Here is a 21,813-nt window from a genome sequence, read left to right as displayed (position 1 = left end):
CACGGGTTATACGGATCTTGGTTGGCAGACTAATGTCTCTGCTCTTTACTAGGCGGTCAAGGCTAACCATTGCTCTCTTTCCCAGAAGCAGGCGTCTCCTAATTTCATGCTACTGCCAAGATTTTCACACGCTTGAACTGCAAGCTATAAACCTTCGATCCCTCGAAACTCAATGAAATCTAAAACCGGTGCAGTTTCCCTTTAATTTGAACATTTTTCACAGTGCCTCATATTGTGTCTGCTTTCACAGCTGTTCGTATCAAGAGAGCAGGAACCAAAGGCCAGGCAGCCAGGCATACCTTGTGAAAGAAGTGGCAGTAGTAAGTGCGCACATGGGAGAGCACCACTCGCCGCAAGCTGTCCACCCCGAGCACTTCAGCAAGGAGCGCCAGCTCCGACACGTGCACCTCCCGCGGAGGACTCGCTGTGCCTCCGTACAGGTGGTGCAGAGCAAAGACCACTGCACCATGAGTGAACCTGCATAGCACAAAAAGCATAAACACTGCCACTCATAAAGTGCTGTATCCCCAAAGTTGGAGTGCACAGGGTTGGTCCCCAAGCATGTCATAAGCATCACCATCGTCATCGACATCACCACCCCAGCCCATGCACCACAGCCAGACGAGTAGATGCCCTAGCCATCAAAGCAGCACGTGTAGTTCTGCATGCCTCCGCTTCATGACAGCAAAAATGGTGCTGTTGTTGCCCACCCAACAGAACCGTGGTGATCATGTGAGGGGTGTCTCCTGATAGTTGCGATTGTGTCCGACCTTCCACTACACTAACCACAGTTTCAGCTAACACATTGCTTACAGTGTTTACTATTATTGGACGAAACGGCTAAAGCAGATGTGGACTGTTTGGCAGTGAAAGGGTAAAAGTACGAGATAACAGCTACATTACTGCCATCTGTTCTGCACAGCTCAGTGCAATTCACAACAGGCTCTGGGCTTTATGGCAAGAATGAGGATGAGAGGAAAAAAATGCAATTTAGAGGCCCAAGGTATCAATGACCAGCTAGGCCATGGCTCCCTGTAGGTCCCTGTTGGGGCCCAGACTGAGGGGGGTGAGAGGGGAGGGACAGTATGCACCGGCCTTGACATGTGGCGCAAAGTCGAGCTATCTGCCAATCTGCATGTAGACTCAGAAGTGTTGTTAAAGAATGAAAGAGACCAATGTCAAAGAGTCATTGTGTAGAAGCTTGTAGAGGAAGGATGGGTGTACAAAATGTATAGGGCAGAACTAATTTCTATTTCTGGTATAGACTGAATGCTAGCGTTTTTCTTTTTTTTTTCTCAATGCCAGCCTAAGGTACAGTTCCTTTTCCCACTTTATGCTTCAGACAGCGATGCAAATAATGCTTAACACAAAAGCAGATAATATCTTGGGAGAAATTTTAGCCGAAATGGCCTTTTAGTACCAATACCACAAATGAGTTGGCAGAAGAAGTCTGTGTTGGATGAGCCCTACCTGCTATTAATTGTCAGGAAACACTTCTGCGCCTCATTTACTTCACTGTGACAGATTCTCTTCACCTAAGTATTTTGTTTTGAAGTATAAGCCTGCATTCTATCGATCGGTCATTTCAGATTCGTGGAATTCCAGTTCAGTGCACCAATCATGCATTCTATTAAATCACAGACATGCGGTCATGTGATGGTGCAGACATTTCATGAAGGAAATAGAAAGAACCACCATAATGGCATTTCAAGTTTTACTCGACGGGAAAATAAAATACTACTGCACTTACCACGGATGAGCTGAAAAAGATAAATAGTCCAAACTCAGCATCCGTGCTGTTAAAGTACTGTGTACACATCTATCTCTTTTTACTTGGAGAAGTTCACTCGCAATAAATTAATGCATACTCGAGGTTAATTGGATTGAATCGGCTTCATATAGGAACGGCATGCAAACTAGGTTTTTGCCACTAGGCCCACCACCACATTCCCCTCTTCAGTCGGCACACCCTCTAAACACCACCCCCAGTCCAAGTAAAATCCCCCTAAAAGTACAGCCCCCTTGAATCGATCTTCATCCCTTTATAGTGAAGAGACTTTACTACATCATGGTCTTTACTATACTGGTGATGACATTGCTGTGCTTAATGAAAGAAACACTGCAAAATACCTTCCACTTTTTTTAATTTTCAAGACTTTGTTATATTTACATTCTGTGGAACTCTTAAGCAGGAGGGCAACATGGCTACGAATACAACAGAATTTGATTTCACGTCAAACCATAGCATTGCATGAAGACTGTGTAATCTTTTGAAGTTTGTCTTATAAAAGCAATAGATGAGAAATGCACGTGGCAGTCAAGCGCTGAAAAACCGCACACGCCGCACCTCCACTGCCTCATGCTTCGAGCTGTGCAGTGCTACGAATGTTTGGCCATTTCTTGCCAGCTTTACTGTTTTTTCCTACGCTCCCTCACAACATTTTTTGTTTTTTTTAATGCCTCATGATTCTAGGTAGCGGATATGTGGCGATGTCATTTCATGGGATGTCATTGCCGTGGCCAGACGTACTTTACTTATAACCAATTTTTACCAAAAATGTCTTTACTATAAAGGGGGAAAAATGTACTGTCGTCCACAGATGATGAACCGGGACTTCAGTTTCACTTTATTATATCCGAGTCTATACTATATCTGAATTTACTATAGCAGGGTTCTACTGTAATCCGGTCTTGTCTAAGCTACAGCTAGATTATCCTAGTTGTTCCCTAACCTTATCACTGCACAATTTTCAGAGTCAGTTTTCTATGAGTCCTATGCATTACATGTCCTGAAATGTAATGACATTACATGAAGTTCATTTAGCCATCTTATTTTCCACTGAACTACTTGCTTTTCTTAGAGTTATCAGAGATATTTTCCTGTTCGTTGCTGCATAATGACTTCCTTTCCAATGCTTGCTAGACTGTTCTCAGCCTCAAGTTTTTGTTTTGCCTTTGCGACTGAGCCTCTCACTAAAGGCAACAAATCTGAGCCCTGAGCACGGAGATTTGTTCCGACGAGCGCACGAAAGACACCAGGTATAAATGCTTTCGTTTCATCGTTTTAAAGTTTGTCACACAGTTTTAAAGTGCGTAGCAGTGCCAACGCTGTCCATTATTGGTAGTAATTTTATTGAAGGAAGCAACAGCCAAGCCTTTAGGCACCTGCTAATGTATGCAAAAATTCCCTACTGTGCATTCAAAAATTCGTGCTGGAGCACAAATTTGGCATGCAGGGCTTAGCACGCCATCTGTCAAATCGTTTTGGAAGCTTGTATATTGAAGAGCTCGGAGTGACCGTACCCACCCTTCTTTACAGGAGGCATGGTCGCTCTACGTGCCCTACTCTCATGCAAAGCAACCATGCATCTACCACAGTTTTGCAGGGTTTTTTTTTTATTCTGTTGCTGTGTGCTACATTGCGGCAAATGCAGGGGAGCGTGCCACTCCCACTATCAGCAATAGAAGAGGTTACTGTATTCTCTTTCCATCTCTCAGCTACATGTTTTTTTTCCCAAAATTTGCTGCTTGTATGCACTGCTCAAGCCAGCGGAAGTGCTCCATCCATGCGCGCAATTGCTTTCGGACGGCTGATCGCGTGGAACCTTCGAATGCGGACTGGAGCAGCGACTCTTTCAATTCCGAATACTAGTAGAGCTCAGATTACAGTGGCAAAGCCAGAAATATTTTTCAGAGAACGCTATATGCTGCTGGTCAAAAAAAAAAAAAAAATGGCCAGAAAGTGTGGGTGGAATGTAACATGCAGAAAATTTTCAAGGGTGGGAGGAGGAGGTGGGGGAGGGGGAGATTCTAACACCGAGCCCACCCACTCCTCGCTGGCTATGCCCTTGTTGAAATAGGATCCCGAAAACACTAAAATGTGCATCTTCCGTTATCTGTTATCTATATCACATTATTAATAAATAAATAAAAATTACTATATTCGTTCCCTGATATTCTCGAAACCAAGCAGACACTAGAGCTGCTGAGTCACGTCCAAAAACAACCAACAGCAAAAGGCTTAAAACACCAGCTTGTTACGTGCTATTGCACGTCCTCAGGTATGGGAAGGACACAATGCCAACCCAGCACCAAAGTTTACTACGCGCAATAGTAACACCAGCACCCTGCAATGCCCAATGTGTACAACATATGATATTGGCAGTAGAATGACACAAATTTCACAACACAAAAAACTCCCAGCCCAGCCCTGGCCCTGAAACGCTTGGCTATAGGCCTTTTGCCACAACTTAAGGCTATGAAGGAAACATGTCAACTGCATTCATATGTGCAATTTATCATCCAAAACACATTTTCTAAGAGAGGAGACTCAATAGAGGGCTTCGAGTTAACTTTGATCACCTGGGATTTTAAAAAGCTCACTGAAATGTGGCTAGAATCATCTTAGCAGATGGAAAGACAATACAAATACATCATAACTCGACTACCAGCAGTTAAGTGTGCAACAGAACTCAGCACATGATCATAAAGCATGTTCTCTACACAAAAAATTATTGCCTGCACCATGGTTGTTCCACACAGCAACCATAGTGCAGCTTGAGAAAACAGAAATGATGTATGCATTCTTGTTGCAGCCAGCATATGGCAGATGACCACAACACGTGGTCAGACTTGAGTCATCAGCCGATATATTATAAAAAGGGGAATAATATGAATGAAGAACATGGGGGAAGGGGGGTTCAAAAATGGCCCCTTTCCTCACCCATCCATGCTGATGACTTCGGTATCCTCGGCAGCAAAATCTTCTCTGAGGATGAGTGAGAAATAGTCAGACCGTGAGGCCAAAATGAACCTGCAAAGAACAAAACAATCCAATAGACCAACTGGACCTTTGGGCTCAATAATGAAAACCCAGCCATTTTGAAACTCAGTACTGCAGCCCTAATGCAAGTCATGATGATCAAGTTGTGATCACTAAAACAGACACTTATCACTGACTGAAACTGGGGAGTAAAAGCTCAATATAATTCAAAACTTCAAGGAGCAGTAAAAACAATTCAAATTACCCAAATTTCCAATTATGAAATAACTGTGAGGAAACTGATGACAGCAGCTTGCATTATAGCATATTTATTTGCGAAAGACTGGACAACGGTCACCTGCGTTTGGGAAGAGAACAATGCAGCAATTGCCATTTGTTCACATTTCCACCACTGCTTTATTGCACACGCACCGCCAGGAACATCAACAGTCTTTTTTTCCCCTCAAAAACTGAAGGAATGAACTGTCATCAATTGTTTTTGAGTCAAACGACTTCCTAAATGAACTGGAATAGCTTTTTATCCAGACAAAGGAGCCTCGAGTTGCACTGTTCTATTGAATTTGGTCCTTTCTGTTAAGATGACCAGAGCTGAAATTGCGCCCTCATTTTTTGTCCTTTTGTGGTTGATCCTGTTGATTCTTTTTGTTGCAATGCCCCTCCTCCTAGAGCCAAAGCACTGGCCTGCATTGGCCGAGCGATCATGCGGCTCACGTGTGCAGTTATGGGTTCAAGGGTTGTTCTGCCACCTGCCGCAGGTTTGCAGGTTCTTATTTTATTCTGCTAGTGTGCCTGCTACGACAGGTCAAGTTCAGGGGCATGCTGCGCCGTTGCCTCTCCAAAAGACCGATACATGACTCAATTGCTGCTTTCGGTCTCTTGCTGCGCCCTCGCTTGCAGCTAGCAGCAGCAAATGAGGTCTTGATTTCACAATGTGCCATTTCTCTCCGTTGTGCGGGCCACTAAAGGTGCACCCTCTGTGCACGCGGTTACTTTCGGATGGCTGACCGCGCGGGACCTTCGATTGCGGACTGGAGCGATAGCTCTTCTGATTCTGAACACAAGGCAGTGTTTTTTCTTATATTATCCTCATTTATCTCATTTATAGTCAAGCTGATGATGACGATGTTTAATAACAACACCTGCAGAACACTGAAATGTGCATATTCCGTTGACTATGTTATTTGTATAGCAATCATAATGAAAAATAAAGCACCATGCTCGTTCCATGAAACCAAGCCGACACTGGGGGTGTGTCACAGCCAGCAACAACTAACCGCGAAAGTATATGTAAACTCTGCTGTTTCCACCTGATCTCCCACACTTCCAGGAGCCCAAGAAGCTCAGGAGTAACCTCAGCTCTTCAGCTGTCAACAAAGCAGCTACAAAAGCAAGATGGCAAACAAGAAGAATAGTAGCATCACTGCTTCTACTGAAAATGCTTTGAGTTTAGACTAAACTCAGCCCATCAGTTCAGCTTCGTGGGTATGAACAGGTCGCAACAACCCCAATGTGACCTACCAGAGAAAAAAAAAAGCTGGAAGCTGCTGTCGAAGGGAAAAATACGAGACAGTGCACAACACAACATCTCATGTGCTCATTGATACCACCTCTGGTCCCCTCTCGTACCTTCTAGCATTAGTATTGAGCCTATGATAAATGCATTTCCACAAAAAATGGACTCGCTGACCAAAGCCTTGGATGAAAACAAGACATTTAGGCTTCCCCATGGAGGCCTTAATCACTCGTGCCAAAATATCTTGTTTTGACCCAAACCTTCGGTCAGAAAGTCCATTTTTGATTGAAATAAACTTCCTACCCGACCAGATGAGACTCTGTAAAACCTCCAGTTTCATTTCTTCTGACAAATGCTTACCAAGAGACGCAAGCATACCGCCTGCCAAAGACTGCCCAACAAACACAGCAGCTGGAATGCTGTGAGCATGCACAACCCTTGTAGCTCCTTCAGCGTCTTCATAGCCTGTTTCTGATAACATTACGACAACTGAGCCTTAATTTTAAGCGTCCAATGATGTCCACAGCAGTAAGACACAACAGTGGTCAAAGTCCATCAATCCTGCAACTGCTCTTCAACTTCCCATGTCAAGTGGTACATTGCGCGTGTAGAATGTGGCCCATGACGAGTGTTCATACCTGTGTGCCCCAATGTCTTTGCCTTCCACACGAATTGTGATGTCTGTCTCCACCTGGCCAATGAACATCCTGAGCAGGTCGTCCCCCAGCTTGGAGCAAGCACCCAGCCTCTCTGGGCTGCAGCCTGACTCCTGCATCCTCTTGTCAATGCTAGACAGGCAGCTCACTTCAGACACCTCCGAGTACACTGTCTCAGAGTCGTCATCGCCCTCTCCAGGAGAGAAGGGAGGCTGCACACCAAGAAAAATGCAACGTTACCACCAGGGCACTCGCAGAATATGAATGATTACACCTTCGCACATAGGTAACCTTTTTTTGCAATTCAAAACCTAGCATTGCAAAGATGTCCGCAATCATAGTTTAGCAGACGACATAGTCAGATAGACCTCAAGAATAAAGCAGCAGACACCCGTCAAAAGAGACCTAGCACCCAACGGCGTCAAACGATCCTCAAGACACCGTGGTTAGGCGTGGAGAGCCGCCTCTCATCTGCCGCACCCTGCATTATCCATCTAGCAGGTCTAAAGGGACTATCAATGACACTCTGTCGATGCCATTGGCTGCAGGCAGAGGGGCCTTTTGAGCTTGTTCTCGAGGTGTATCCAACTGCAACTCGTCCAGTGTTCCTTGGAAACACACAAAGCATAATGGACACCGAGACCTGACATCACAGAAGTGTCAAAAAGCATAATGTTCATCCTTTGAGCTGCTGTCTAACACCGATCGATGAATCAGAATGTCCCTGCCTGCCTCACTTCCCATCAAACACTTTTTGAAAAACAGCAGGATATTAGAAGTCTACCACACTGAAAAATAGAGAGAGGACTAGGCGTCTGCAGAACCAGCATTCCAGAAGCGGCATCCAAGTAAATTATAAGTCTGTGTCCCTTCTACCACTAAAGCTGTTACATTATGCAGTGAAGACTAACTAATGACATAAAAAAAGGTATTGCATCCCTCAAATGACTCAGAATTGAGTTGCAGTGCCTGGGTAAGGTGGTGGATACTTTGGTCACCAGTATGATTGGTTAAAACCTGACTAGACTGCGTTTAAAGATATATGTTATGCATGCAACTAACAGTGCTCGCAGAAGGATAGGCAAAGGAAGGATTCCATAACCACGAGGACAGGCCTAACCAAAGGACACTAGGCACACATAGGAAAAGAATTTAAACTACTCTATACACTTCTGGCATGAGCTATTAACCAAAAGAGGAGGAAAAATGCTGAATTTTTCCACAATTTTTTAAGCAGCATGTCAAGACTACACAGAAAATATTTTTCATTCTACTGGATGCTCAATTACGGTATTTCTGTTGAGACCTAATGTATCGCTGCATCATGACCCAAGCTCTAGTCTAAGGGTGTCAATTAGTTTTTCTAACTGGTTCCAGTCACAGCTGTGATGCAAACAAATTGACATATACCCTAGGAGGTAATATTTAACTGGTCAAACTGGTTCTAAGAGAAACTCCAGGGTTTTCTGTAGGCTCTCTGTCTCGTTTCTGACAACTTCCACTAATTTTGCCAGCCATGTGAGATATCAAGCAGACTTTCAAGCTTCATGGCCTCAGTTCAGATGATTTATATTGGCAACAATGTATTAGTATCAACATCCAAAATATTTTCCAGAAGTTGAATACTTACTCCCTTCTTCACAAACTTATTCTTAGACCTGTATGAGGTCGTCTCAGGTATTTCATGAAAAAAGTCTAGTTTTTTAATCGTTACTTTGGCAATGAAAAGTGAGCACAAATATTTTTCTAGTAATCTTTGCGACATCATCGTTGCAGAGGGTCATGCCTGGCTACAAACAGATTTGGTTTCGGTTTGCTGTTATGAACGTTTTAATAAGGGGACTCTAAGGAATGTTTTACGACTACTGAAATTCAAAACTTTGAAAAAACTCCCAAAGTCGCCCTGTAAGAAAGATGTGCACAGTTCATTTCAACAGAAACCAATTATCAAGTTTAGTTGTAGTTCGTATGAACTCTGAATTTGTTACTTAAACCAGTTGGGATTCTCACTTGGGTTCAGGCATTTTAAAGCACTTATGAATGCCAAGGAAAAAAAAAACAGTCATCGGATCCACATCACAGCTATTAACAAATGTGAGGGCATCCTTACAACACTTATCCTTTGTCAATACATAAATTATCAGCACTTTCTTTAATGAACAAATCGGACATTGCAGCTTGCATACGGGGATTTAGACAACTGAAGGGATGATACAATACAAGCCATGTACGTACCCTAGGTATACTTTCCCTGGGAATGACAGCAGGAGACTCTTGAGCCGCACTCGTATCAGCCTTGGTCACAGGGGCTTCAGAGTCTGGTTTCTTGGGCTGCACTGTTGAAGACACTGGCCCTGCCGACTGCCCCTCCTCAGCTTTCGGAAGCGCATCCTTCTTAGGCCCATCACCTTCCCTGTCACTCTCATGCTCGAGGGAGTCACTGTCCTCTCCGTCACACACCTCAGACCTGCGAAACGTCATGGCGTCGACATCCTGCGGCAGTGTTGAAGACTTGACAGGCAGCGCTCTGGGAGCCGGTTTCACGGGCTCTGGCTTTGTCTTGCGCCTCAGAATCGGGCTCATCGGCAGCAAGCAAACTTCGGGAGGCTGGAACCTTGTCTGGCATGCCCTCTTTGGTGAAGAGACGTCACCTTCACCAGTTGAACAAGGTGGCACTCTAGTAGTAGGCTGTTCGATAGCTGGGATCTCCTCCGACACAACCAGTATCTCTTCACGCTCGAAGTGTTCCCACATGCGGTGTTCCACAATGCTTCGCTGCCTGTCTACAGTGTTTGTGCCATCCTTTGCAGGCTTTCCCTGGTGGTTGCTATAGGCTTCTTGGGCACAGACAACGCTTTCACTGTGGTCATCATTGATGTCAATGAACATGGATAGTGACAAGGTGCGTGGCATTGTATGAGAGGACACCTTCTCATCAGGACGAGGGTCATCGTGGTGAACTGCATTGAAGTCAACGTACATGTAGCACGACTGAGGTCGTTTGGACGAAGAATCACCATCTCCTTTGGGCTGGTTTGCTGGAGACTTTTTATGGGCCTGGCCTGCATCGCCACTGGCGTCTATGTACATGTACAGAGATGAACCTTGGTTTGACGGTTCCCTGTGTTGCTGTGCTTGGTTTTCTTCTGGTTTTGTCTTGTTGATGTCGATGTAGAAGGGAAACAGTGCTCCCGATGCGCGACGCTCCTGGTTTGACCCTAGTTCAGCTTGATCGGCAGCAACCGGAGGGGCCACTTCGCCCACATCATTGAGGCTGTCGTACGCCACTGCCTCGGTAACAGACGTGTTCTGGGACAAGAAGCCAGAATCATTCATTCCAAAAGCAACACACGAGCCTCTCTTCTCGCCAGGTTGACCACCAACCTTAGGTGATCTCGGAAGGCACTGGTACGACACTGGCATGGGACCAGGGCATTTCTCATGCAGGAAGAATGCAGGCATTGGTGCGAGAGACTTTCCGTCCTCCTCTGTGGCGACTTTTGGGCCCACTTTACTGCCCTCCTCCATGATTGAGGGCTTACTGTTATGCTGTTGCCCTTCGTGCTCTTTTTGGCCGCCCATTATCGCTGCCGTCTCTTCCCCGTTCCACTTTTCAATGGCCGCCTCAAGCGGCATCTGGCTCTGCAGATCAAACGTCCCACTCCTCACCATGCTGCTGCTCATGCTCACAGAGCAGTCGTCCCGGTTGTCCGACACGTCATCGCAGACCTGGCTTTCCTCGTACACTTGGCTATTGTCGCAAAGGCTATCTAAAGGTTCCTCTAGACTTCCAGCTGCAATAGCACGGTGTTCAGTGTCACTGACGAAGCATGAGCGGAAGTTCTCCAGCGAGTCCTCGGCCCCCGTCTGCTCGAGTGACCCAGTGAACATGCCATCATTGTCCCCGCCTGGTTCACTGATTGAGCAGCTCTCTGTTACTTCCCGAGCCCCCTCCCTGGTGTCTGTCTCGCCTGTCATATCCTGAAAATCATCATCCCCACCATCTTCGTCATCGGTTGAGGCAGGACCATCTTGGGCACGGAGGGCTCGAAGAATGTCATGTTCCTTCTTCCGAATGTCATCGTCGGAGTACACACTCCTGGGTGAAATGCCAGACAGCACAAGAAAGGAATCAATGCACACCAGCCTTTAGCACGAACAACTAAGCGTTTGCTTCAGTTGTCAGAAATTTCTTCAAAAATAAGCGCATCAAAAGCGAAGTCCTTAAGTACCCCTTTTTCTGTCACCTTGGCCCAAACTTGACCGCTCACAGGACAGGAAAAGCATAATGGGACAAACACTGTCCAGCTACCCTTCCCTTTATGTGCTTGCCTTTTAGCACTGAAATCACATAAAGTTAGTGTACACAACCACTAAAAGCAAAAGTTTTACGATATCTGAAAGTGCTTGAAAATATTCTGCTCATGCCCGCAACACTGTGGCCACTGAAGCAGCCATCACTGTTCCCACAATGTTACTCACTTTCAGGCCCTGTAGTGAGCGTACAGCTGAAATGTATTAAGCTTATGGAGGATGAACACAAAACATTGATAGAGGTACGATCATGTGCAAAAACAGTACCCTGTCACGCAGGCATCTCGAAGGCACTCCAAACTGATAGCCTTTTGGCTTAAAGGCCTTTGAGTGCTGCTACTGCTGCTACACAAGCGGTTTAAACGGCCATTGAGCCAGCTCTACACAGAGTCAATGGAGCAGCCTGGAACATTAGAGAGATCTTGAAGGCTTTCGAACGGCAGCGGCACGCACTCCTGGACGCGGAGCGCTTGTAGCAACACATTAAGAATGAAATCAGAGCAGTGTAATCTCTGAAAAATTATGGAACCTTATAAAGCTTACTTTCCAGAAAGAAACACAGTCCTGGCTGCGAAACACTGCAGAAAGTGCCATACTATTCTTACACCTGTGACACAAAAACAAACACCAGCTTCCAACCATACCGCTTCTCTAAAACAATGAGCGCCATTTCAAGCACACATAATATTGGTAATATTGGCATTATAATATTTGTATGGGTACGTTTGTCACCAATGCTTAATGACAAGCGTACCCATACTATTCAGATTCCCACACACATTGCTCCTTTCGTAACGCTATACAAACTTCGACCTTGCTCTCCTACTGAAGTTTCTGTTCCCTGATGCATAGCTCTCCAGCATAGGCAGATGCTCAAGTTAGAAAACCGCCACCACTGCTTTAGTGTTGTCTCAGCATTTTTGGTTGCCAGACAGCTTTGTTCTGCGCATACTGCCACGAACAATGCAGTGTTTCTGCAAACGCTACACATTTGCAAAGGTGTGTCTACTCTTCGCATTTTTGTAAATGCCATGAGCAGTCAAGCAGATGAATACGCTTGCAGGAACTTATTTAAGATTTGTGCACTCTCCTGAGTAGGTCAGGAAGTCTACAGCTTCCAAACTGCTGCAACGAAGTAACGAGATGGAATATACAGTCGCGCCCCATTAATATGGACGACCCGAATTATGGACAGTTTTTCTGGGGACGAAACTTTTTCAATGTATTTATGCCTCGTTAATATGGAAACTCACTGTCTGGTCAATGGACAGGTGAAGAAGGCACACTGCCCACTTGAGCCCATGTATTTTTGTCCCGTTAATATGGACAGTGCTTGAAAACAGCAGAGAAGTCTAAACGCAAGTTAAAGAAGGACGCCCCGCCTGCAAACCTACGCGACAGCCGATAAGGCCAGATGCCTGAACGAGTACTATGGGGTTGGAAAGAACCAAAGCGGGCGTGTCGCCGATTCAGGGCTGGAAGGGGGAGGGGGGGGGGGAGGGGGAGCGCAAGAGTTCAGAGGAAGGTCCACAGCAAACCGAGGGTCAGCTATGTAAGCAATACCCCGAAAGAGGGAACCAGGAGATTTTTGGATGCAGCGGAAACGCTGCAACGAGAGGCCACAGTCGGGAAAACAGCAACATGCGGTTGCAATAAATTCTGCTGAACGTGAACAGAAAGGCCGGTAAAAGCGTAAGAAAAAAATGACAGGAAGAAAGACAAGTGCCTAAAGTGGTGGCGGGAACTGAAGTTTTGTTTCCCAAAGCACACGAAGCCGCTAACGCTTTTCGGCCAGAGTTAAGACACACTCTCAAAGTAGATCGACAAAAAGGCGATGAGCACGCCACCAGAACCGGGCGTCCAGTCCTGGACGCGCTTCCCTCTCAGGCTCTCATGCTCCTGGTTTTCGTCCCTGTTGAGCTGCCGAACTGCCACATTTTGCACCCCTGGCGGTCCGCATGTCGGCTTCGCTTTGAGTCAACGATGCGGCCTTGACAAGGTCTGAGCTCTTCGTAGTCGGCTAGCCGTCGTTCTAAACTGTACTTCAGCTGGTCGTGTTTGTTTCATAGGAACACGTAGAAACGGCATCAGGAAGATGGGATTTCGATAGCCTTCTGCATAGCAGCTTGCCAACGTGACTCCCTCGCTTCCTTACGGAAACAGTACAAGGCAAAAAACAAAGAATCACAAGAACGGAAAGGCAGAAAGGTTAACTAAGCAAAAAAGTGCAAAGCATCAGGAGCCTGTGACCCTCAACTTGAGTCTGGCTTTTTTGCATGACGGAAGTTAAAACGCAAAAGAGCAAAGCTGAACGTAGGCGCAAAGCAAGCAATCTGTGAATACAAGCTGCAAAAGCCATCTCAGTCAATCCAAGCAGTGAGGGACTGGGCCCAAGTTAAACTAGGCCTCAGCCTCTCCGGTAGCATCGATACTACAGGACTCCGATAAATGGCTCAACGTCATCATCGCAGCGTAAGCCACAGTCTGACAGCGCCCAGCGCAGTTCGAAGAAATGGAGTCACCCTTGTTAATGTGGTTTGGGAATGTGCGCGCGAATCGTGCTGTCGTGAGCGATGAAATGTTTCAAGAGAAGGCTCATTGTTTCGGCAACATTAATAGGTAGGTACATACCGTTCCTTATCCTCCGTCTTGATAGGTTTTAGCTGTGATGACTTACGGAATGTTTTGTTCAGTAAAATAGAGTGATGTTTACTGAGAAAAATTATTCTACGCTCTGTCTAGGAGCGACTACTCAAGAGGATGGCTGATAAGTTTTAAGAACAGACATGGCATCTCGAGTAGACGGATCCATAGAGAAGGGGGTAATATCGACAGCTCGGCTGTTTCCTCGCCTCAGGAAAATTTCAAGCAGCTACTTGGTGGCTACTTTACTCAGTGACGAGGCCATTTTGGAAGTGGCGGTGAGTAGAGAATCAGACGCTGATTCATCGGCCAGTGAGGATTTCGTGCTGGAAAGTTCGACCAACACAAAGCCCACTCTCACGCGTGTCATGGTGCGCGAGTCGCTTCAGACTGCACTACAACTTTTCGAAGATAACAATGACAAGGATAATGCGGAGTTCTGTCAAATTTCAAGTCCAGTGCACACCGTTATGTACAAACGCAGTCATTACAGATTTTTTTTCTGAATAAAATTATTTTAGTTTTTATTCATGACTCGTTATTATGGATGGCTCGCTTTATGGACAGTTTTGGTCGGAAACCAAAGTGTCCATATTAACGAGGCACGACTGTAGATGCTTGGGAAACTCAGAGGCTACTCCATCAAAACCAAGGGTTCTGCAGAACACTGTTTGAAACCCACTGGTCTAAACTAAGCTCGCACCATAAAGGAACGCACAGTAGAAAAATACAAGGTGAAGGATATTCCAGCAAGAGCCAGTTCTGAGCCAGGAATAGGGCAGTAGAAGCATATTCCAATTTGATATGACCGTTCCGAAACCACACAAAAACTTGAGCCATTTACTTTATTTTTAGAGAATATCAAGTAGTGACAACCTCGGCCAGATACTGAGTGCTATACCTTTGGCATGACAAAGCACGAGCACACCCGAGACTCCTCTGGCACTTTTCGTCAAGGGTCTCGCCAGAAAGTTTCAAGAGATGGGCACTTGAGAAAAAGAGGGGGGAGGGGAAGCAGCAGTATACATCAAAAACTAATGACAACACAGCAGATGTCTTGAGAGAAAAAAAAGAACACACCGACGGCTGCCAAGCTTTATACACTAAAATCTTGTTAATTTGGCCTTCAGGAAAATTGTTTGAATTATCCGAAAGTTTGGATTATCAAACAGCCCTAAAATACTGCCGAAAACCATCAGCCCCACAGAAATTTGATTTAATGAACACCTCGGATATGGTTGTGTATCGGATATGGACATGGATCTGAAATGAGAGCTATATGACTATGACAATTTTTTGCAGATTCATCAAGTTGTTTGTTTTGCGTACACCGTCGGCAGTGTCAAAGAGTTGATCCAAAATTTCACAGTGCGACACAGTAGCAATGGTGCCTCATTAACAAATGACCCCTATGCATTATGAGGATGCTCAAACTGCAACAGTTGAGCATACTCAAGCGGAGGGAGCACATAGATGGAAGAGGAAAAAGACATGAGTATGCGTTAAAACAGCACGACGCCATCTCAAAATAAAACTAAAGGCCAGTGACGCACACTGCAGTGTCCGAAACATTGTGACTGGCCACACCACAGTCACAGAAGGTTCTCCCCGAGTACAGCACACTTGGAAGACCGAGAGGTGGGCGGAGGTGGGAGGGTGGTTGGAAAGCTCAGCAGCAAAGCCGCTGCTGCCTACCGTAGGCACGCGCTTACGGCCTGCGCAATGGGAGTAATTGCCACCTACGGCCGCAGCTTAGCGGAGGGCGCTGAAGCCCTGCGCCGCAACTGTTGGCGCTTTGGAATGTATTCGTGCACGCGCGCTGTGGCATTGACTGTGAGAGGTTTTTGGGCTTGCTACAATTGCCCGGCATGAGAGCAGGTGTGCAGAAAATTTCTATGCTTGACTTTTGCTTTCGGGTATCAGTAAATCAAGCTAATTTTACAGTGTCAATAACAGAAGAACTTCAGTGCAATAGTATCTATCTCAGTCCGTCACCGATCAAAATGTCCTTCTTTGAGTTGTGCAATAAATGGGATATGTTTGTACATGCGCGTATATAGGGACCGTATTCCCCAGCAGTAACCGCCATGACAGGCTTTGTAGCTGCTCCCCACTAATGTTCTGAACTAAATAACAAAGATCAAAATCTTTGTTATATGCTTTATTTACAGCAACAAAATTTATCATAACAGTGCACAATAATGAAACCTGGCACTAATACCAGCTCGCTTAAAAAATGTAAGTTATTAAACACCACTGCCACATTAACACTATTAAAAGCTAAGCAAGAGTCTTTCCCATGAAAAGAAAAAAAGTTCGATTGATGAAACTCGCTTTTTTTTGACACAAAATAATACTTTGCTACGGAACCTACCACAGAAGTAGGAATAACTCCAGCTCACGGAACATTAGAGTAGGAAATGTTTCCTTGGAGGCTCGGGAATATAGTTACCTGACTTGTCATTTTTGTCATGACCACTTTCGTGCAACTAATGAGAAGCATTCTTAAGAATTTCTCAACGATTAAGCAGGCTAATCTTTTTGTATGGCTACTGTCCACCCCTTCTGGGCATCTGAGCAGAGCTTACATTTCAAGTTGCGGCTCGATTATTGTCTAAAGCACCTCTAGGATATTTTTTCGGGGCGACTGCTTAACAGCCTTTTTAAAGAAATTCACAAGTCTGTCCAAAAGAACCAACAGCTCTGGTTTAGAAAAATAAAGTCCACTTCTGTCTCAGCTGTCTAGAAGCTTGAAAATTGGATCACTGGAATTTCGTGACAAGCAGAGTGCAGGCATCACACCCAAAAGTCAGCGATTACTATGTACCTTCCTCTATTGCGCTTTTGAGGTCTTCTTATAGAGCTGGCGACAGTGTTTCAGCCACTTCCTGAGCGTCAACTTCAAATACCCCGAGATCTTTGGGAAGCGAAACTTTTTATTTCATGGCGTGATCAAGTGCAGCTGTAACGGTTCTTGCATCGAGCATATCGATCATTGCCACCACACATCTATCTTAGCCTGCCGAAAAGCGCTTATCAGACTTATCACTGATCACGAGGTTTTGCCTCAAAATGTTTTTTGCCCACTTAGCAATTCACTTGGAACTGATGAAAAGAAACTCCGGGGCTCTTCCCGGACAAAGACTCGCAAAAAGGGACGCAACAGTACACCATGGCGCAATGTACTATTCATGGCATAGGAAAACTATGTACACTGGCATTTAGGCACTGGCATCGAGACTTCAGTGTCACTAGTTTTGGACGCCCGTTGTAACACTCATTGGCTTCTGAAACTGATGAATCGTCGCTGGAGAGATACGGGTCAAGTACACCAAATCCATGACTACAAACCGCCCCCGTGAAGAGTGCCCGAAAGCTTGAAAAATCAAAAAGCACTTGCTGCACCCTCGCATCCGGCTGCAATTCAATGCGCTATTGGCGCTGCGCTGGCAGCGCGGAGGACAGGCCCAAAGCACCCTCACATGACGAGCAGAGGTGTGACACGCCGAGAAAAATTTCCCTTGCTCGCCAGGTGAATGCGAAGGCCATAACAAAGCACACGTCGCTGCATTCAGTCCGGCCGTGGTAAGATGTACTACCAGCTGTTCTGAGATGCTTCTCCAATGTGCGAAACGTTACAAGTTTAGAGCTCGACAATTAAAGTACCGTAGCGTACACTCCAGTAACACCCCTCTTCCAACCCTTCTAGACCTTAAGAATGCTGGCTTTTAGGTCCAAGTGACTCAAGCAGTGCATGGATTGCAACCACACATGTGGCACAGTTTAATATCACCATACAGAGTCCTTGGTGAACTGATTAAACACTTAGGTTAGACTGTTTGGTCAGGTGTTATCAACTGGGTGTCCTCAGTTACAAAAGACTTTGCCGGCAGAAGCTTTTAATTAAGCTGCACCTCTACTGAAAACTAACAACCCCACAATCCCAGGAGAAGGACCCTTAGATAACCACCCCTGTGAAATACAGTTCTCTGTAGTGCACAAAACATAGAAGCTGTGAACACTGCTCCTTTCCATCCCTACAGCAGCTCACCTAAGGAAGTCCCGGAGCAAATCCTTTCCAAGAGGTACGGCAAATTCATTTGCACCTTTCCCGGAGACGGTGCACCTCTCAGCGAGAAGCTTCCAGAAGGCGGGCACCCTGACCAGCAGAACTGCCTTGTGGGCCTTCAGCACAAGCCCATCGGTGGACTCAATGGTCACGTCTGAGAAGAGGCCGTCTTCCAACAAACTGTGCAATAAGGCATTCAGTGCGTGCAAGGCAGTGTTATTACAGCATTGAAAACAATAACAAAACATTCTAAGAACAATTACGTACTCCCTAGTGCAAAATTTGACAGCAGCTTTGTATTTAAAAAATTTTACTGATATTAATGAGGCAAAGAATGTGAGTGGTGCTCGCATGTAGTGTGTGCAGTTACAATGCATTTTTTATTTTTCACAGAAACCAAAAAGCTCACAGAGAATTTCTCAGGAGAAAAGAAAGAAGAACCATGAGTGAGCGGCAGAGAGCTCATGGTCTTCTTTCCAGAAATTCTCTTCAGATTGTGACTCTTTCACTCAGTTACACCGGCAACGACACCAATGGCGGCGCAGCTCAATCATAGAGTGCGCACACAAGAACGGCACTCTAAAATTATAGTGACTGGCACTCAACACACGCTGATGCAATAATTGACCTAAAAAGCCCAACTAAACTCTTTGCACCGCCATACAGCTGCCATCATAAGCTCGCATGCATGGCCATTTTTTTTTTTTTTAAGCTTTCTAGTGATTGCAGAACCTGCACATGAAGACATTCCTTCAATTACCCTGGTCCTGTGCTAGCTGCATCCACCTTGATCCCACCTAACTTTCTGTCGCCCCCTGCTTCGCTTTCCTTCCCTTGGAATCCAAATTGTTACCCAAAGCGACCATCGGTTGTCCTCTCTTCGCACCACATGTCCTGCCCATGCCCATTTCTTCTTCTTGGTTGGTTGGTTGGTTGGTTTGTGGGGTTTAACGTCCCAAAGCAACTCAGGCTATGAGAGACGCCGTAGTGGAGGACTCCGGAAATTTCGACCACCTGGGGTTCTTTAACGTGCACTGACATCGCACAGCACACGGGCGCTTTTGCTTTTCGCCTCCACCGAAAAGCGGCCGCCGAGGCCGGGATTCGATCCCGCGTCCTTGGGAACAGTAGTCGAGCGCCGTAACCACTGCGCCACCCCGGCGGGGTATTTCTTCTTCTTGATTTCCACTAGAATGTCAGTAACTGAGTTATTTCTCTCAACTACTCTGCACGCTTCCTATCTCTTAATGTCAGCCCTGCCATTTTTCGTTCCATAGCCATCTGCGTTGTCCTCAACTTAAATAGAACGCTTTTCATTAACCTCCACGTTTCAGCCCCGATAGGTGAGTACAGGTAAGATGCAACTGTAGTATACTTTCCTCTTGAGCGATACCGGTAAGCTGCTAGTCATAATCTGCAAGTGCTTGCTAAATGCGCTCCATACCAATCTTATTCTTCTTGTTATTTCCCTTTCATGGTCTAGATCTGCAGTTACTGCCTGTCCAAAGTAGACATATTCGCCTACCACTTCCAGAGCTTCACTACCTATTATAAACTGCTGCTCCTTCCCTAAGTTGTTGAACATTACCTTAGTGTTCTTTTAAGAAGTAAAAAAGGCCAATAATTAGTCTAACCAGGGAGTCACTGCCACAGGCTGCTTTCAGAAGCAGACATCACGTGCTTTTCTCTTTCTGTTTGCAACCCTCTGAGGCCAAACTACACCACACTGCCAATTACTTTCAGCTGGTAATACCAAAGTTCTTAATGCACGAGTCATCATCAATGCTAGAAGTTTGAATTGGGTGGCTCAGGGGTGGAAGCAAGCTTGAGCATTTTGGAGCAGCTCAGGGATCAGTAATAATGCTGTTTTGTGGCAGCTTTGGAACAGTAAAACGCGTTTTGGAGCATCCTAATTATGTTTTCGAGTACGTTTCCAGAATAAAATGCTTCTCATAACTGCAATTTTACGTTACTGACAAGCAAAATATCCAATCAGATTTCTTTTCAATCGAGCATCTTGACATAACTTTTTTTATCCTTCGCCTGTGCCGATAAGCTCCCGAGCACCGGTCAGTAGTGCCTTCAGGGAGGATAGACGGCACTCAAGGATAGCCTTCTCTGCCTTAAAAGTTTACTTCATGGCCTTCTGCCAGTCACTCCTCATGTTTTCGCTTGTCTGATTTTGGAGCTTCCTTAATTTAAAAAGTTTGCCAATAGGCCCTGTGTGGCTTTCCAATGCCCTCGAGTGACTGGCCCCTTGGTTGCATGAGCTCCGTAATGCTTGGGTACGATTTTGTAGGCTTGAGAAGCTTGTTATTAACTAAAAGTCTCAATAGTGAAGCGCCTGCTTGTTTTCACGGCAGAACCATTAGAAAAACTTGCGCAGTTCTTTGTAGCTGGACAAATTTTCTAACAGCTCGACGTAGATTGCAATGTCTGCTTCGCTTGCTGCTCTCACCACTAGCAAATGACAAGGTTCAGAGAAGGTGCTAAATTCGCTCCAATCGCTTGAGACTTGTTTTAGATTTACTCGCACACAAACATTCACTATACTCCATGATTTTGTAGCTTAAGAAATTTATTAGGCCCAGCGTGAGATGCATTATACCTCTGCCATTTTTTCGACCATAGTGGCCCCAATAGCGTGTACAGTGCATGCAACTCACAGCATGCCATCACCCTACTGCACTTCTCACAGTCACTTAACCATAACGCATCGGATCGCAATTTTTGCAGGAAAAACCATTTATTGTCCACGGTGTGGAGAAATTGCACCCTGCTAACTTTGACAGCAAAACATTGAGACATCCGGTTGGGAGCAGTTTTGGAGAAGAGAGGAGCAGAATATAGCAGCACTTCCACCCCGGTAGTTGGAAAAAAAAGTCTTCCATTTCTCAGAAATAAATATACCTCCTACAAGTAAATGAAGACAGACCAACCACAAAAGGAGCCAAACAATCGAATTTCATTAAAAAGAAGAAAAGAGTGGTTTGTATTGGCCTTAGCGTTCTTTTACCCAAGAGATCACAATGGAAAAAAAGGCACAGGGTGACAGGAGTGAAAATCTCTTGCCAGTCAATGCTGCTTGACAGACACTAGCTGGACGTGTAATGCATACAAATCAGGCTTCCACTCATAACCCAAAACAACTATCTGCCAGAGGACGATGTAAAAAGACATTACTACCTTAGCATGTGGCTCTGTAGCTGTGCACGGATACGGAGCTTGAGTTTCTCGTGCTCCTTGCCGCACTTGAGCAGGAAGCCTGGGCTCGGATGCAACGGGCTCCAGGCTGGGCTTCCCGCCGCCATGGGCGCATTGCAGCAGGTGCCTCACTCACCCATAGGCCTGTACATGAACAAAATGCACCCCATCAAGTTCTCCCCTCTGAAAACCGGAGTCTGATACGAATGGTGACAAAAGAAAATGAGTCGCACAGTAGGCACCTGTTAACAATTAACTCTGTTAAACAGCCCCTCTGGCAGTTTTCCAACCATTTAGAGTTTATTCATTTACAACTGCTTCGTGTTTCTAAGAACTAATGAGTACTATGAGAAGTATTAAAAAACAACTATAAAATATTTTTAAAACAATAAAAAAAAAAGCAAATCCGAGACCGAAAATGCGGTGAGACACTAGCGGTGACATCATGGCTTGGTTCGCCAAGCTGCTCAAGCCCCCCTCCCCATATCGGAATTATCACCAACCGTGCGCTTTTGTCAAAACATGTGAGAGAGAAGAAAGATTTCCGGAGACAAGTTGGTGTTCAGAAAGAGATTCCTCGAATGGTTTTCGACCAGGCATGCCAGCCTTCATGCATGACACACCATCACCA

The 21,813-nt window shown here is 45.5% G+C and overlaps 1 protein-coding gene across 7 annotated transcripts in view; it reads right to left on the bottom strand.

Annotated features, from left to right (window-relative positions):
* The window catches only part of LOC146182998 (uncharacterized), a 185,209-nt gene that overhangs the window by 151,154 nt on the left and 12,242 nt on the right, over nt 1-21,813 (bottom strand). For 6 of the 7 annotated variants that reach the window (XM_084609011.1, XM_084609015.1, XM_084609014.1 and 3 more), the window contains 6 exons: nt 21,165-21,326; nt 17,961-18,158; nt 9,188-11,051; nt 6,935-7,164; nt 4,724-4,813; nt 300-477 (listed from right to left, as the gene is read on the bottom strand). In XM_084609011.1, the coding sequence (XP_084465137.1) occupies nt 300-477; nt 4,724-4,813; nt 6,935-7,164; nt 9,188-11,051; nt 17,961-18,158; nt 21,165-21,289 (2,685 nt within the window). In that variant the 5' untranslated portion in view covers nt 21,290-21,326. The remainder of the gene's footprint in view (nt 1-299; nt 478-4,723; nt 4,814-6,934; nt 7,165-9,187; nt 11,052-17,960; nt 18,159-21,164; nt 21,327-21,813) is intronic. The other variant, XM_084609018.1, reaches the window with a different exon arrangement.

The sequence above is a fragment of the Amblyomma maculatum genome, chromosome 7, assembly GCF_055883805.1.
Source record: "Amblyomma maculatum isolate TAMU_Amacu chromosome 7, ASM5588380v1, whole genome shotgun sequence".
Taxonomy (NCBI): Eukaryota; Metazoa; Arthropoda; class Arachnida; order Ixodida; family Ixodidae; genus Amblyomma; species Amblyomma maculatum.
This window is presented reverse-complemented; position numbering and strand designations above follow the sequence as displayed.